This window comes from Ahaetulla prasina, chromosome 1 (assembly GCF_028640845.1).
Source record: "Ahaetulla prasina isolate Xishuangbanna chromosome 1, ASM2864084v1, whole genome shotgun sequence".
In the NCBI taxonomy this organism is placed as follows: Eukaryota; Metazoa; Chordata; class Lepidosauria; order Squamata; family Colubridae; genus Ahaetulla; species Ahaetulla prasina.
This window is the reverse complement of record NC_080539.1, coordinates 300,399,238-300,417,253: the sequence shown is the minus strand read 5'-3', so window position 1 is coordinate 300,417,253 and position 18,016 is coordinate 300,399,238. Positions and strand designations below refer to the sequence as shown.

The 18,016-nt window shown below is 39.9% G+C and overlaps 1 protein-coding gene across 1 annotated transcript in view; it reads left to right on the top strand.

Annotated features, from left to right (window-relative positions):
* SLC8A3 (solute carrier family 8 member A3) overlaps window positions 1-18,016 on the top strand; it is a 276,874-nt gene that overhangs the window by 232,049 nt on the left and 26,809 nt on the right. Inside the window, exon 7 of the mRNA XM_058161924.1 lies at window positions 2,742-2,759. Coding sequence (XP_058017907.1) covers window positions 2,742-2,759 — 18 coding nt within the window. The remainder of the gene's footprint in view (window positions 1-2,741; window positions 2,760-18,016) is intronic.

Below are 18,016 nucleotides of genomic sequence, written 5' to 3'. Positions count from 1 at the left end.
ACAATAGGTTAGGGAAAAGGCATCAATTATTTTTACATTTAGGGCCCTATTATAAAATGTATTCATGTCTAGGAACTGTTATAAGTGAAACTTCACTTCTACCAATAGAAAGCAATATAAGTCTATCGTAAAACCCAACCATATTAACCAAGTGCTCCATTACCAAATACCAACAAAAGAAGCCATGTAAAAATATTATGAGGCACAGTGACAGTAGAGTGCAGTACTGAAGGCTACTTCTGCTGACTGCCGGCTGCCTGCAATTTGGCAGTTCGAATCTCAACAGGCTCAAGGTTGACTCAGCCTTCAATCCTTCCAAGGTCAGTAAAATGAGGACCCAGATTGTTGGGGGCAATATGATGATTCTGTAAACTGCTTAGAGAGGGCTGTAAAGCACTGTAAAGCAATAAAGTGCTATTGCTATTATTCAGATGAGCACAAATGCACTACCACTACCCAGAACATGAAAAAAGGAAACATCACCTATATAATATCTTCTAACAAAATGAATACCCACTTAAATTTATTTAAAAATTCCTGTTCGCTCAACCTATTACAGTACAACCAGCATAAGGTATGAAAAGGATAGCACTCCCCATACTTCAGAAATAGTATTGACTATTGGAACCATATGGCATCACTGTAGTACATAAGCTAACTAAAGCAGGGATCTCCAACCTTGACAACTTCAAGACTTGTGGACTTCAACTCCCAGAATTCCTCAGCCAGCTTTGCTGGCTGAGGTATTCTGGGAGTTGAAGTACACAAATCTTAAAGTTGCCAAGGTTGGAGAACCCTGAACTAAAGTTCTCCAAAATATCTTAAGTAAACCAAAAGACCCAGTAGCCCAAGTAAAAAAAACAGGGTTCATCTACAATATACAGTGTGAGGGATATAACAGTCACTCTCTAGGGCAGACAAGCAAAGACTAACAGAACACATCTGTTCTGTCCAACCAGCAATCAGAAGACCCAATAAAAATGTCTTAATTTGGACAGATTTCACCATAGTTTCAGGTGGGAAACTATCCACAGACTAGATACAAGCCAAATTAGGGAAAAGCTTGGTATTCAGACAGATCAACATGAACAGAATCATAGCGATAAACCATATGTAGACAACTTTCAAAAAATACAATTAAAAAACTAAAAAGGAAACAAAAAGATCAGAACACCTCCTTGCCATGAATCAACACCCAGATAAGCAGGGATTGATACCAGAAGCAACACCAGACAATCAAGTGGTAAATAACAGCCTAATCAAGGAAGGAACATGGTGGCTCAGGGGCTAGGACGTTGAGCTTGTTGATCGAAAAGTCGGCAGCTCGGCGGTTCAAACCCCTAGTGCTGCCGTGTAATGGGGTGAGCTCCCATTACTTGTTCCAGCTTCTGCCAACCTAGCAGTTTTGAATGCATGTAAAAATGCAAGTAGAAAAAATAGGGACCACCTTTGGTGGGAACGTAACAGCGTTCCATGTGCCTTTGGCATTTAGTCATGCCGACCACATGACCACGGAGACGTCTTCAGACAGCGCTGGCTCTTCGGCTTTGAAACGGAGATGAGCACCACCCCCTAGAGTCGGCAACGACTAGCACGTATGTGCGAGGGGAACCTTTACCTTTTTAATCAAGGAACTACCAAAGAAAAATCTACATCCTCACCAACATAGACTGGACAAGTTACTGTATATAAATAGAGAGCAAACCTCACACTCTTCTAGCACCGAAGATGTTACTACTGAATAATGAAATATCTGCAAGAAAACAAACAAGCTCAGAGAGCACTAAGGATTCCACTTCATACTATTGCTAAATGAGTACATCTGCCAAAACTGGACTGAAAAAAATCTGGATGGCAGCAATCAGTTAGAGATTTCTTTTTATCCCTTTGTTGCTATCTAGGAGATACTGGAAGCTAGTTGTTATAACCCCATAAAGTTATGGTAAAACAGCTATACAAAGTAGGTAAGGTGATATTTCATTCCCCATTGAGTGACAGTAATTCAGCTAGGGGGATACAAATTTAATTTCTAAGTATGAATCATTGCATCTGTCTGACTTCCTTGTTAATTTTTACTGAAACCAAAGTTGCCTCCTTAGGTGTAGCCAATTGAAAGAATTGGAAGGTAGAAATTGGAAGGTAGAAATACCTTCCCTAGGGCAATAGCTAAGTGCCAGGCTAGAAGCCCAGAGACCATAAGTTCTAGTCCCATCTTAGGTACAAAACTAGGTGCATGACCTTGGCAGTAGCTCTTTTCAGTCCTAGGAAGAAGGCAAGGCAACCCACTTCCAAAAATCTTGCCAAGAAAACTGCAGGGTCTAGTCCAGGCAGACATCCACACTGACTCAAAGGCAACCCTCCCCCCCCCAAAAAAAGCCACTAGGTGTGCCCCAGATTCTGGTCTTGTGTTGCAAATTTCTTCATTGATTGCCTCCACAGCCCTCACCTCCAAGTCCTGTCCTTCCCACCCTACTGCCTGCACCTTTGTTCATGAGGGAAAGGGGGAACCTCTGAAACCCTTACAACTGCACCTGTTTGATACAGCTTCATCTCCATTTTGTGGCTCCCACGCATGCTTACAAACCTGCTTCTACCATGAGGCTACCAAAAAGCCATTGTTTACTTCAAGCAAGCTCATTATTATTTAACATGGTTGTATGCAAAATGCTTATAAACCTGTCATACAGAAAATAATAACTCTGTCTCTTCCTTCCTTTTCTTGTTTATTTCTTTTTATATAGCGCTTCTCTTGACTCAAGGTAAGTCAATTTTTCCCTCTCCCGCCACCGTTTGGATTTCTGCTCTGTCCTTTTCTTGTCTACAGCCTAGATTCTAAATGTTGTCTTTCATTGGGAATGACTTCATACTTCAAGGATTTCACCTCAATGTTTAGAACCAATGCCATTGTTGAGAATAACATGAACCTGAACCTTTGCTTGGATGTAAGGAAAAGGGTTCAGCTGGAGAGAAAGAACTGAGGGTTGTTGGAACTGAGGCTGCATCTGTGTTCTCTACACCCTTGAGGGAACCTGCTACATGCCAGGGTGACAAGTTCATTTTGCACAGATCAACGTGAACATTCGCAGATATGCCGACAAGGAAAGTGAGTTCAGCCTTGTCATTCTGACTCGGCAAGAGGAGCACAGAATGATGGTTTATCATTCTAAAGGCATCTGCAGGATCTGATATTTTTAATCCAAATGATGAAAGCAACACCTCACCATTGTGCTGCACACGTTCTATGTTTGTGCAGTATAAGATAAGATAGGATGATAAGATAAGATGGGATAAGACGGGACGGGACGGGACGGGACAGGGTAAGAAGATAAGATGAGATAAGGTAAGGTGAGATGAGATGAGATGAGATGAGATGAGATTAAATAAGATGAGATAAGATAACCTTTATTGTCATTTTTTTATTGTGACCACACTGGCACACATTAAAAATGGAATTTTGTTGCCTATTCTTGTGTGTGTGTGTGTATGTACACACACACACATATATATATCATTGTCCATTTTGAAAACATAGCGGAAAGAGGAAACCTGAGAGTTCACAAGGTTGATACTACAGTATATGGAACAAAACTGTGACTGAATCTAGATATTCTGCCTCTCCCAGAAGGCAACAAGGAAAACAGATCAAAAAAGGGGCAGGGATTGAAATACAATGACACTTTTAGCATTTGCTCGACTCCCTGTGGATATCTCTGCACTTTGTATGAGATTGTAAAAGGTGGATCTTCTCAAGTGCAAACAACAGGGACAGGCCCAAATAGATTCTCTATTGTTGATCACCTGTATTACAAGAATCTCGCCAGGCTGTCTACCTTCCCTTAGGAAATGGCAGATATACACCTCAGGGTTTGATTTCAGACATTTCCTCCTCTGAACAAATTCTAAACTGGAATTTTTCCTTAAAGCCGCCCCTCTCCCTTTCAGCCATTCATTCCACCACAGATCTGAAGTAAACAAATTAGGAATAATCATAGCTAGCCTTGAGACAGTGATAAAAAAAAGATTGCTTTGATTGTTGTTCTTCTGCAATCATACAGTTTCCCTCCAGTTGTGTTGGATTACACATTCCCCATATGGGAATTATAATTAAGTAAATCGGGAAAGCTGCCTTGAACATTTATTTATTTAGGTATTTATTTGATTCATATCCTGCCTTTATTTGTACAACTCAAGGCAGCATACATAATGTTCCTCTCTTGTATTTCCCTTACAACAACCACCCTGTGAAATAGTGACTGGCCCAAAGTAAGCCAGCTGGTTTTCATGTCTAAGGAAGGATTAATACTACAAATAAGTCTCTCCAACTTTCTAGTCCAGCACTTTATGCTTTAGATTAGCCATTATACCAAACCAATTCTCTCAAACTCTCAAGCAGGTGCTGAGGGCGAAGTTTTTATTCATTTATTCAATTTGTATTTTGCCTCCCTGGTTGATAAGTGTGCAAAAGTGGCTAGCAAAACTTTAAGAGCATAAACAATATGAAAAGTTTAACTTGGATATTAAAACAATAAAATAAATACCAAAAGACCAGCAAAAGATATGTATCTTTACAGATTTTTCTGAGCAGTGAGAGGGTGAAGATCAAACAACTCTTAAGGAAGGGCATTCCATAGCCTGCAGGCAATGGAGGAGAAAGTTCTCTCCAGGTGCTAGAATGATAGCCAGAGATATCTCCAAAAGAATCTCTCCTGCATCTGTTAACAACCAGATAAGTTCATAATGAGAGCCTGAATCTGTTTAGGGTTTTAAATGCCTTAAATTCATCCTGATACGTAATAGGTAACCAATACAGAGCTTTCGTTGCATCACAATGTCTCTAATCTTTCATAGATTAGAAGTAGCGGTGGGTTTCCAATATTCTTACCACTGGTTCACCCGCCGCACACACACTCACTTCGTGTGCGCGCACACCTTCTGCACATGCACCCAGGCTTCCATGAGTGCACTTTGCTCTCTTGGGCACCTTCCACGCGTGTGCCCAGCCTCGAAAACATGCCTAAATAGGATGGCATAGAGCCAAGGCGGGGGTGGGGCAGGCCCACTCACGATTTCCGCTACCGGTTCGCTCGAACTGCTACAAACCAGCTGAATACCACCTCTGATTAGAAGTCTGTCCGTTCTATATTTTACATCAATTGCAACATGAACACTTTTCAGCATATAGAACAGAGGTCTCCAACCTTGGCAACTTTAAGATTTGTGGACTTCAACTCCCAGAATTCCTCAGCCAGCAAAGCATAGTAACTGGTAGAAGCTGGAATTCTGGGAGTTGAAGTTCACAAGTCTCAAAGTTGCCAAGGTTGGAGACCCCTGATATAGAATACATTACATTAGTTAAGGTAGGGTGTTACCAAGATGTGGATAACTCTTGCTAAATTCAAGTGAGTCGGGAAAGAATCTTTTTCATAACCACCATGGCAAATCCAGTGATAGTCAAAAATCAAGCAGCGCTCCCAAATTATAAACATGCTTTGTCAGGTGGAATACAATCCTGAGGTACATAACAGCCTAAACCTCAATCTCTGAACACAGTTCAGTCTTTCTGAATAGCTTCTCCATATTGTCTAAGTTAAATTGCAAGTCATCTACTTCAATGCAACAATTTACAAGATTATGGATTACTCCACTGAAATTGGATACTAAGGAACAGTAGAGATGGGCATTGTACTGATGACATGCCACTACAAGACATCAATTGGTGTCTCCAGCAGTTTTATATAAATAGTAAATGACATGGGAGACAGAGTTAAATGCTTGGATGTCATAAATCTTGGTCTCTGTGTTGAACTATGCTCTGTCATCCCCACCATCTGTATGTAACCTGACATGCAGGTAAACCATCTGGATACCATTTTCAATGGTCTGAAAATCCAAAGGAAAATCCAGAGTAATTAACAGGCCTCTACATTCAGTTTCTGGCATATGTCATCTACAAACCATTTCAGTCTTGTATCCCAGCTAACATCCGATTGAAATGTTTGCAGAAAATCTATGTCAGATAAACAAGTCTGAAGTTATGGGGCCACCATCTTCTCAATTACCTTTTGATTAAATTTTTTTATTAATTTATCAAAATATAAAATACAGAAATACAAAGAAAAATGAAAATAATGGAAAAGTAGGGAAGGGGGAGAGGAAAAAGTGTAGGGCACAGGTGTCAAACTCGCCACGTCACGTTGATGTCACATGACGTGACATGTTTTGCCTTCGCGGAGCTGGAGTGGGTGTGGCCTGCGCATGATGCATCTGGCCCATGGGCTGCCAGTTTGACACCCCTGGTGTAGGGTAAAGGGGAAAAGAAAAAGACAAGCATTAAAACTTTGATTTGGGGTTTTTCCAGATTAGCTAGATTTATTGTTATATAAAATTATTATACAAAAGTAAAAAGTTGAGGTTGTATGTTATTACCTTGTTCCACTGCGCAAAAAAGAGTCAAAGTCAATACTCAATTGTCTTTCTAAGAAATTGAATATTTGATATTTACCCTAATGATACAAATCCATATTCCAAGGAATGCCTTCTTTGGGGAAAGTCTTATTACTTCCTCCTTTAGGCATTCAGAAATAATTCTCCTAGGAAGGAAACATTGATCATCTCCCTGTTGTGACCCAGGCCCAAGTAGTAGGTGGTAGGAAGCTCAGTCAGTGTAAAAACAAACAAACTTTATAAAACAGCTGAGAATTACTTCATTCTCAGCGTAATCCAACTAAATTAAAGCAAATTCCTCCCAACACAATTCCTCAGTCCTATCACCAACCTTGGTCCAATTAGGCAAACTGCCAAAGGCCTTTCTTGGCAAAAGTTCAGAAGACACTGATATGAAACAAATGCAACAAGACAAAGCTATCAACATTGTTTCCCGGCATTGTTTTTAAGCCTTATGGGAAGGGCCAATTATCTCTTGGCGCTACTCCTGAGTTGTCCTCTTTGCTTGAGCTGCTCTTGCCTTCTGGCAGCTCTTCTCATGCAGTGTATTAGAACAGGCTCCTCCTGTTCCTCTGCATCACTACTGTCAGCCTCTGGAGGCTCTGGAGTCCACACATCACTACCCGATGGCCCTGGCCCCACCTCTGCCTCTGACGCAGAGCCTTCATCTGGGCCTTTCCCAGCCTCCAGGACTGGCCCATGTTCTTCCTCAGCCTCATCACTGTCTGACTCCATTGCCAGCTCCTCAGGCTGCTTGCGGACCACAACACTCCCTTAACTATGGTCTATACTAATCTTATTTATTATTGTTATTTATTAAATTTTTATGTCATCCATCTCCCCTATAAGGTGATTCTTAGCACCTTACAGATTATAAAAAGATAAATAGAAAAGTAAATAAAATACTAAAACTATGCAAATTAAGCATTTAAACCATACCAAAAAGCAAGAGTAAGAGATGGATGTCCTGGGGCTGAAGTATTCTTCAGAGTAAGTATTCTTACTCTGTCAACCATCTGCAGTGGTGAATATCTGCCTCGGAGGTCCCAAGCCAACTGGCACACAACACAAAATTACACAAAGGCCCTCCTACCAGCTGGTCTTTGAGCAGGAGTCATGAGTTCAGGAGGAACCCCAAGTTGTGCACCAAATTTGTCTGGTGTAGTGCAACCCCATTCAGAGTTAATGCTATAAACCACCAGAGCCAGAGGTCCCTTGCACCCATAGCCATTCCATCTTGCTAGGGTTCAGCTGAAGCCTGTTGTCTCCCATCCAGACCTTACACTAGGCACTAAGAAAGATTGGTCACAGCATCTCTTGGATCACCAGAAATGAAGTTGTAAAGTTTTATCTCATCAGCAGACTGATGATATATCATTCTCATGTTGACATTAACATTCTCATGTTAAATGATCTCTCTCATCAGTTTCATGTAAATACTAAACAGGGTGAGAGAGAGAGTATTGAGCCCTGTGGCATTCCACAAGGGAGTGGCGATGGGCTGGAACTCATGCTCCCTATCAACATCAATTTGGACCAGCCTTGAGAATAGAGTTGAACCAGTGTAAAATTGTGCTACCCAGCCCCAAACCCCATAGCCAACCCAAAAGGCTACCAAGATCAATGGTATTGAAAGCCACCAAGAGAAAGGATGAATACACTGCTCTTATAGCAGAAATCATCCACAAATGCAACCAATGCAATTTCTGTTGCATAATCTGGTCTGAAACCTGACTGAAAGGGGTCCAGGTAATCTGTTTCATCCTGGACTCTCTGGGGCTGTAATCCAATCCCTTTTCCACCACATTCACTAAAACGGGGAGATGGGAAACTGGATGAAAATTATCCAGACAAGTTGGGTCCAGTGATGGTTTATTGAGCAGGGGGCATTCCAAGGGCTCCTTAAATGGTGCCGAGAATAACCCTTCATGAAGCATTAATCACTGCCTGAACCCACCTTCAGGTCAACGCCTGGTGACTTTTACCAACCAGAAGGGACAAGGTTCTAATAAGCAGCAATTGCATTGACAGCCCCAAGGACCTGTCAGCTTCCTCAGATCCTCAGTTTCCCAGATAATTGGGCAAGTCCATTCCCTGGGAAGCTCTAATGGACCTGCTTGGTCTCAAACTTAGAATGGATCCGAGTGACTTTATCCTTCAAGTATTTGACTAATTCCTCTGCACAGCCCTATAAGTGATCATCGAAGCCCTCCTCCTCAAGAAGGGATCACCTTAACTGCAGCTCTGAACCTAGGTACAGTTGGAGTCATTCTTAGTTTTCCTCCAGCAGCACTCTAGCCATCTTCTGGCCAATTAATCAGCCAAAGGAGCAGGGGGCAAATAAGCGCACGAGGATTCCTCATATCATATCCACTTCTTCAAGGTGTGCAAATAAAAACACACCACCACTTCTTCAAGGTGTGCAAATCAAAATAAAGATACAACTGATTGCCTCAAGGACTCTGTCACTTTCTCAAGTCCAACATTGTCAAGATTACATGTCCACAATCTGCCTTGTTCACCACAGGTAACAACATGGTTTCAGGGTTAGCATACCGCTGAACAAAGTTATCTAGTTGGAATGTATATGGACCGCTCTTCTTCTCTGCCTTCTAGGTCAACCTTGCTGTAGTACAACTTTTGTTTTTATTTGCATTTATATCCCGCCCTTCTCCGAAGACTCAGGGCGGTTTACACTATGTTAAGCAATAGTCTTCATCCATTTGTATATTATATACAAAGTCAACTTATTGCCCCCAACAATCTGGGTCCTCATTTTACCTACTTTATAAAGGATGGAAGGCTGAGTCAATCTTGGCCCTGGTGGGATTTGAACCTGCAATAATTGCAAGCAGCTGTGTTAATAACAGACTGTCTTAGCAGTCTGAGCCACCAGAGGCTCAAGATAAGAAGATAAACAGAGATCTAAGAGATTAATTATACTAATTCCAGCTCTCCATGGCCCACATCAGATCAGCACTTTCATCCAGGATTAAGTCTTGGATAATAGATACTTTATCAATGATTGCTCTGGCAGTCCTACCTCGCCAATATTCCTTGCCGATCACATTGGAGAGCTTTCATGTAGTTAGGTTTGATGTGCTGCTTTCATCCCTTTACAAGCACTTCTCTGCCTCTGTCAATTGGGGAAGCCAAATCAGGTGTTCATTTTTTCTTGCATTGGCCATTTCATCCACTTGACTCAAGGACTTAATTTTGGCTTTATTAACCAAATACCAACAGGAATGCAGAAGACAACTTTTTTTACTCCTTTTAGTTAACAAGTCAAGGATGACTTCTAGGACCATTATTGTATGCTTGTAATTGTAATTATTGTAATTAAATATATGTTTAAATAGCAATAGCATGTAGACTTCTATACCGCTTCACAGTGCTTTACAGCCCTTTCTAAGCATAATCAGCATAATTGCAAATTACATTAGAGTTAGCTTCTTTGGACAGTCATAGTTCCACTAAATTTTGATTTGTCCCATTATGATAATAATTAACTGGCATTAGCTGTTTTCCAATCTCCTGTTTATAATCACATTGGTGGAAGCAAAGGGAGGGATGTGTTCTTTACACACGAACAGGAGACTTAGCAATTGCATTAGCACTTAAGACTTATATACTGCTTCACAGTGCTTTACAATACTATCCGAGCAGTTTATAAATGTCAGCATATTGCCCCCAACAATCTGGATCCTCATTTTACCGATCTTGGAAGGATGGAAGGCTGAGTCAACTGAGCCTGGTGAGATTTGAACTGCCAAATTGCAGGCAGCCAGCGGTCAGTATCTGCCCTACAACTTCTCTCTCATTACAAAGAACAGGATTTGCAAGTTAAGAGTTTGATGGGGCCACCATCACTGTCACCTTTAATTAATTACAACTTACCGGTAGTTGTGTGCAAAGTTAAAAATGCCTTCCTTTAAAGTTTCTATCTTATCCTCTCCTGCCAGTTACTAGCATAATTTATTTCCATTTTTTATGACCTGCTCTTTCGGACTTTCCTGGCACACCTCTTAATATCAGACCACAACTAAGCAGCAGTCCTGATTCCATCCCACTAGCAGAACCCACAAAGACATAAAACAATCTAAATGAAATGCTTAAGTCTTCCTTGGTAGAATTTTGCAATCGTAAAACAAAGGGGAAAATTCTTAGCTTTATTTTCACCACCACAGGCTTTTCACAGAATAGTTTATGTAATCCAGAATTATAGGACTTTATAAACCTGTTGTGGTTAATAATAATAATAATAATAACAACAACAACAACAACAACAGCAACAACAACAACAACAGAGTTGGAAGAGACCTTGGAGGCCTCCTAGTCCAACCCCCTGCCGAGATAGGAAACCCTACACCATTTCAGACAAATGGCTATCCAACATTTTCTTAAAAATTTCCAGTGTTGGAGCATTTACAACTTCTGCAGGCAAGTTGTTCCACTTATTGATTGTTCTAACTATCAGGAAATTTCTCCTTAGTTCTAAGTTGCTTCTCTCCTTGATTAGTTTCCACCCATTGCTTCTTGTTCTACCCTCAGGTGCTTTGGAGAATAGTTTGACTCCCTCTTCTTTGTGGCAACCCCTGAGATATTGGAACACTGCTATCATGTCTCCCCTAGTCCTTCTTTTCATTAAACTAGGCATACTCAGTCTGCAACCGTTTGATTTAAATAATAATTACAGAGAGAAGAATTTGAAATAAATCCATGTTCAGTATTATTATTTGTGTTTTGATGAAATGAAGAAATTTAAAACAGGTTTGTTTTGTTTTTTGGTGTGTTTTTTTTAAGTACCATGGCAGAAAGTTTTGAGTTGGGTAGCTTTTGGAGGAAATTGCTGATCATTTTCTTTAGAGTTGAAAGCAAAAAAAAAAAAGATATTATCAACAGCAGCTGAACAACTGTAGAAAAGGTGCTGCCTCCTTCTCATGTACTGTAATGTACATTAACCAACCATGCCAGTTGTGATTGGTTAACTGAATCTTATCTCACAACTGATGAAGGGAACAGTGCAGCCAACTTTCACGGATAAATCTACATCATCATATAAACAGTGAGGAAACCAGTATAATTAGTGATTTTTTTCCCTGTGTATAGGAAAGGAAAAGGGTCTGCTTTTACAGTCATTTCTTTGCTAGGTTGTAAAGTCACATGAATTTCCTGCATCCCAAAAAAAATCATGAGAATAATGGGAGCCTAAACGCTCTTAGAATTCTAACAGTTCTTTATTTCAGAAAATCTGTCACAGCTGTACTCATAATAATTATGTAGTTCTAATTTTTTTTTTAACCAGAAAGTCCTGGATAATTCACTTGCTTGCCTTTATAGAAAGTTGCTCTTGCTTTAATAGGTGACGAACTGGAAATTCTGACTGTGTTAGGAAAAAAGGGTACCCAGAACATTGTGTTAAATCCTTTTCCACATTCCATGCACTCTAGGTAGCATCTTCTTGCTTCAGATGAACTGTCAAGTTGCTATTTCAATTAATTCCTGCAATTGGTCTCTTTTTCAAAGGTTGAATTGGCATCTCTTGGACATGTGGCCACAGTACTTCAAATTCTGTTAATCTGTGACATATCAAAGGCAGAGTAATATAAAAATGCATCTGTTACTGCACAGGACAGATCATGACTAATAAGTAAAGAATGGCAATGACATTTTCACTTACTCTATGTCATATTAGATTTAGAAAATGTAGGCATTTCAGGAGTGCCGGAAAAAATTACATTGAAGATTGCACTGAAGCTTGTCATTGTCTTTTTTGACTCTAATTTAGCTTTCTTCAATCTGGTGGCACCCGGATATTGGACTTCAAATCTGATATTTTCCAGTTATTGCATTAAGCTGGCTGGCAATGATGGGACTTAAAATCCAAAGAGCTGAAAGACATATACCTAAGGCAGTGATGGACCGAGTGCCCAAAGCGTGTGCTGAAGTCCCCAAAATGCAACGTGCGTGTGGCCCCCATGTCACCCCACCCCCACACACATGCATGCATGTTTCTCCCCCCCCCCCGTGCGCATGCACAGAGATAGAGACAGACCCGATGATCATCTGGCCAGTGGGAGGTATGCACGCATGTGTGGCAGAACTGAAGTGGGGTGACGGCTTGCATGCCCACAGAGAGGGAGCTGCGTGCCACCTGTGGCGTGTGTGCCATTACATAGGCTCGCCATCACGGACCTAAAGCATGCTATTTTTAAATTTTGCCCTTTCCCTTTCCAATATTCTGCACTGCATAGTTGTTTTTTTAATCGGGTTAATTCTTCAGCTTTCTGCTTTCTTCCTTCTTTCTTTCTTATATTCATTTTTTGTTGTTGTTGCACTTTCTTTACTCTTCAAAGTTTTGGCAGTCCTTAAGATCTGCCTTCTGACTTTCGGGTTGCGTCCGCAAAATGTATGTTACCCTTTTTGCAGGACTAACAGTAGTTACTAAGATAATTTGTAGTTACTAATCTAATACAAATTAAAACAAATAATATACCATACTATATGGAACACAGCAAAGCACGTATACTATCAGCTATTATGTAGCATTAATCACCGACTAGGATCAACTTTGTGATGTTAGCTATCATTTCAATATCAATTACACTCATCCCATCCAGAAGCTCAGCTTCCCAGGAATGGAATTCACACACTTTATCCCAAAGTGTCAAACTCAGGGGTCAGGTGCATCATGTGCTGGCCAGGTATTGGTTACCACCTTTAAAGCGCTCCATGGCTTAGGACCGGGCTATCTACGGGACCGTCTACTGCCGGCTTCTATCTCCCATCGTCCGGTACGTTCCCACAGAGAGGGACTCCTCAGGGTGCCGTCAGCCAAACAGTGTTGACTGGCGGCCCCCAGGGGGAGGGCCTTCTCTGTGGGAGCTCCGACCCTGTGGAACGAACTTCCCCTCGGACTTCGACAATTACCTGACCTTAGGATCTTTCGCCACGAACTTAAAACTTATTTATTTCATATGGCTGGACTAGCCTGATTTTTATTTTTATTGGATGGGTTTTTAAAATTTTGTGATTTTACGGGGGAGTATGTTTTTTAACATTTTGGGCATTTAAATTAGTTTTTTAAGGGATGTTTTTAATTACTGTGTGTATTTATATTTTATCTGCCTGTTCACCACCCTGAGTCCTTTGGGAGAAGGGCGGTATACAAATTAAAATATTATTATTATTATTATTATTATTATTATTATTATTATTATTATTATTATTATTATTATTATTATTATTATTATTATTATTATTATCCCCATCTCCATTTAGGGAAAGGGAAAAGAGTCATGATACATTACATGATGAAAATGTGACGCCGCAAGTTTAACACCTCTGCTTTATCCCATTTCACTTTTTCCTGCTCCCAGTGAGGGACAAGAAAATTTGCAACTTCATTCATCCAACTCACTACCTTCCAAAAATGTTGAAACACATCTCTTCAATTCAGCCTTTAAATGGCTTTTGCTCATTGTAATGCTTAGTATGGAGTCAGTTCAAACTTTTATATAAGGTATTGCAAGACGTACCACGGAAAAGGCAATTGATAGTCTTTATGGCAAGGCTTATGACCAATGTCTATTTACAGACATTAGCTAACTAATTAAGCAGGTGTTTTTCTTTTTGGTACATAAAATAAAGCAGTGGCTTTTTTTTTTAATTTGGTTAGGAGCCTACTTCAATGAGACAAACTTCTTGACCTACCTGGAAATATATTGTCTGTTTCTCCTTGTCAAGAAAAAGACCATCTTATCAGCTTCCTGTCCTTTAATACTTGCTTAATTCTGGATGAACAGTGCTAAAAATGGAATTCTTTCCTCCCTAACTTTTTGCAATACCTGGAAAGGATGGGAATTAAGGAACTACTGACAGATTTGTTCCCCTGCTTGGCATCTTCAGACTAATTGAAGTTGGCAGCTAGAAGTCTAGGGTACAATCCATGTCGAAAGCTGAATACCAAAGCTCATGCAAACAAATCAGGAATGGTTAATAATTAAGTTACAGTTCGGCAGTGTTCACCTTGACAAAGTTGCCCTGCGTGTGCGTGCAAACACACACACACACACACCACAAAGGAAATATTAGCTTTTTTCTCCTGCCTTATGGATCTGTTCTTGAAATCCCTATCCCTTGAAGCCTGCAGGTGATTGTCCTCTAGCAATAGCACAGCTGGAGTTCCTTTCTTTCAGGTTTTCATCTATATGCTTCTCATTTTGAAACAGTGCCTACAACTCAGTGTGCTCTACTGTATTTAATTGTGGGTTTTTGCTTAGTTGTGCCTTCCTTTCCTTTTACCACTCCTCCCGTAATGCATGTATTGTGGTCTTTGTGAAGTTCTTTGGCTGCCAGAAGCCGGGGGGAAAATGCTTTTGCAATGCTAGTAATCAATGCTATTGTTCTTACTGTTGTCATCCTATGTTTTAGTCAGCAGCAGAAGAGACTTTTAACGATTCAGAAATATGGGGTATGTGCAGGCATTTCAGAAATGATCGCTCAGAAGATCCAGAATATTGCTAAGAGTGAAACAGCAGGATAAATTTACTAGGCAACACTAAATTATTACATGAACCCATGCACCTATTTCAAGTAGCCTCTTCCGGATGGCTTTAATATATGTTCTGGCTATTAGTGAAAATGAGAATTGAAACCCTTGGAAGAATTGTTCAACTAAATAAATTGTTCCCATGCATTGGCCCTACATGCTAGTTTCAGCACCGTCCAAAAATTGTGACATCAAAAAGACAAAGAATAAAGAGCTGCTATAATCATTATGAACAATCATAACTTTGATCTGGCTTTTCTATTGTCATTTCTGAGGTGCCGATAAGTAAGAATCATTTTTCCCTCTGCTATGATGAGCCAAGTGGTAAATATTCTCTATTGATTCTTTCTCATTCACTCATACAATAAAGTATTAAAAGTCGCACTGGCATTCATTGTAGTATATACTGTCTACTACTGTTCTTTTGTGCAGCTATTTCTTACACACTGCTAAGGTTTTTTTTTTTTTAAAAATGGTACAGAACACAGACACAAAGATTGCAGTTCCCATACAAAACTGTTTTCTCATGCAAACTTAAACTCCTTATTCTATTAGCTTCCTATTACTCTGAGTTTGCAATTATTCTACTTCTATTCTTGTTTAATCTATACATTTCCATCGCTTATGTCCTATTTCGATGTTAGCATTGTTTTCGCCTCTTAACTATTTCTTCTTTAAATCACACACTCACACACATACACACACACACACACACACACACACACACACACACCAGGTCCTCAGCTCTTGTAGTCCATATGCATGTAAAAATTCTTCACTCCTTTTTAGACTTGGGAATGGGCTTTTCTCCTCCTCTCCCAGCCCTCCCAGTCCTAATTCTGGACCTGGTTTGCAGAACTCTGCACCTAAATTTGGTTTGTTTAGTATTGAAGACCGATCAGGCTCTTTTCCTCTGTTTCTCAGCTCTGCCTCTCGGTGGTCTAGCAGGTGGTGAGTTCACTTTTCCACATTCACACAACATAAAAAGGGAGCGGGAGATTCCCCATCTCAGAGACTTGGTGAGATGAATGCAGATGTCATTGTGGCAATTCGATATATTGGCGATGGCAAAAGGTGGATGGCTTTGTTCTTTTCCTGCAGCGATAAATTAAGGTGGCATTGCCTGAAACAGGAATGCAACGAAATTTCATTTTTAATGTACGCCAGTTAGTGTACATTCAAAGTGACAATCAGGCTATTCTATTCTGTTCTGTTCTACTTATGTACTTTGCAACGTGTGCTGGCTCTGTAGCGTTAGTAAGCTTTGTAGCTGAGATTTTATGTTGAGACACGATTTTAATGATATATGAAGTCTATGCAGAGGTATTTTGCTTCTGAATAATTTCTTGAGGTCAGGAGTCATGCAGGATTTATCATTTGAGGCGCTTTGTGCTCACAAAACAACCTGTACACTTCATAAATACAGAAGGAACCCCCTGTGTTATGCTTGCTTGGCATGCCGGCTCAGAGAAGAAAGGTCAGCATTCAGAAGAGAAAGGGGAGAAGAGAAAGTTCAGAGGAAAAGATGCTTGTTACCATAGCTACAGAGTACTGTTTTTTCAAGCACTAGGGTGGGTCAACTCATGTGACACTGGTAAGAGGATTGCACCTGTAATGCTCTTTGGAGATACTGTATATCTTTGGTGAGCAGTGAGGATTGAGCTGTTAATCACTACAAGTTTTAAAATGCCTTGCCTGTCTTTTGACTCTGGCTGACTTTGTTGTTACTCCCAATTAAATGCATTTTTAAAGATTAATTTAGATAGAGCCAAACTGAATATTTCTGATACACAGAAAGCTGTAAGAATTGTGATTAAGTTTCTAATAGTAACAATAACAACTGCAGAATGTAAAATTGGAAGCAGTTTTTGCAATATTGATGGCACATAAATGGATTTTCCCCCCCTCCTCCTCCGGAAAGGAAAATCCATTGTGTTGAAATAGAGGTTGTTACTTAGTAATGGAGAAAGAAGTGCAACTAGTGCTGTTGTGTTTTCAGATGGATTTCCATTTTCATGAAAGTGGCGATGGGTGGGGAGGGGAACTGTTCTTGAATATTTTGCACAATCAGGGCTGTCTTCAGATTTCTTAGATTTCTGCATATTTTGGCTTTTGGCTCACCTTGTAGTCCACTACTCTACCCAGAGATATAAAAGTTTAAAAACTTGGGGGGGGGAGGTGAATTCTAGTGCGATATATTTTAAAGGATAATAAGCCACATCCTTGAAAAAGAATATATGGCTCTTTATTAAAACAAATGGAATGTAAAGAAGAAAAACAGAACGAGAAATGAGGCTAAACAAAAAATAAAAGCAAACAAAGCAAACAAAGACACTTGGGGAGAGAGAGGGTGAAATATAATATATTTAAACAATTATATTCAGTAATGTTACTCAGACATTTGTACAGAATATTAGTGTAGCTAATTAATTGAGAGGATATTTAAATGCATCTACGCTTAATTAAAGGTTCTTCAAAGCTCTTTTCTGCCCTTTTAGAGAGCATTTATGCAAATAAAGTTTTTCAGTTTTCCATTGTTTGGTTTGACATAGTACATCTGGCACTAATTGTAAGCTCCGTATTTTGCTGCAGCAATTAATAAATTGTAGGGAAAATAGCCAATGAACATCCGTAGGCTTAACAGTTAAACATCTTTCAGTACCATGGACAAGGCTGGTTGTTTGTAAACCTGTTTCTAAGCTGTACTCCACAAATTTTGAAGTACCTTCGTGTCTAGTATTATTTGCATGAGACAGTACAAACATCACATGATAAATTATTTCAATCTAATTTAGTCCACAATTTACTTTCTTTCCACAATTTCCCTCTTGATTATTATCTTTGTTTCTTGGTTTTCTCCTTTATTCGGGCTATTACAGGTAGTCCTCGACTTATAATGACAATTGAGCCCAGAATTTATGTTGCTAAGTGAGAAATTTGTTAAATGGGTTTTGCCCCATTTTACAACTTTTCTTGCCACATTTGTTAAGTGAATCCCTGCAGTTGTTAAATTAGTAACGC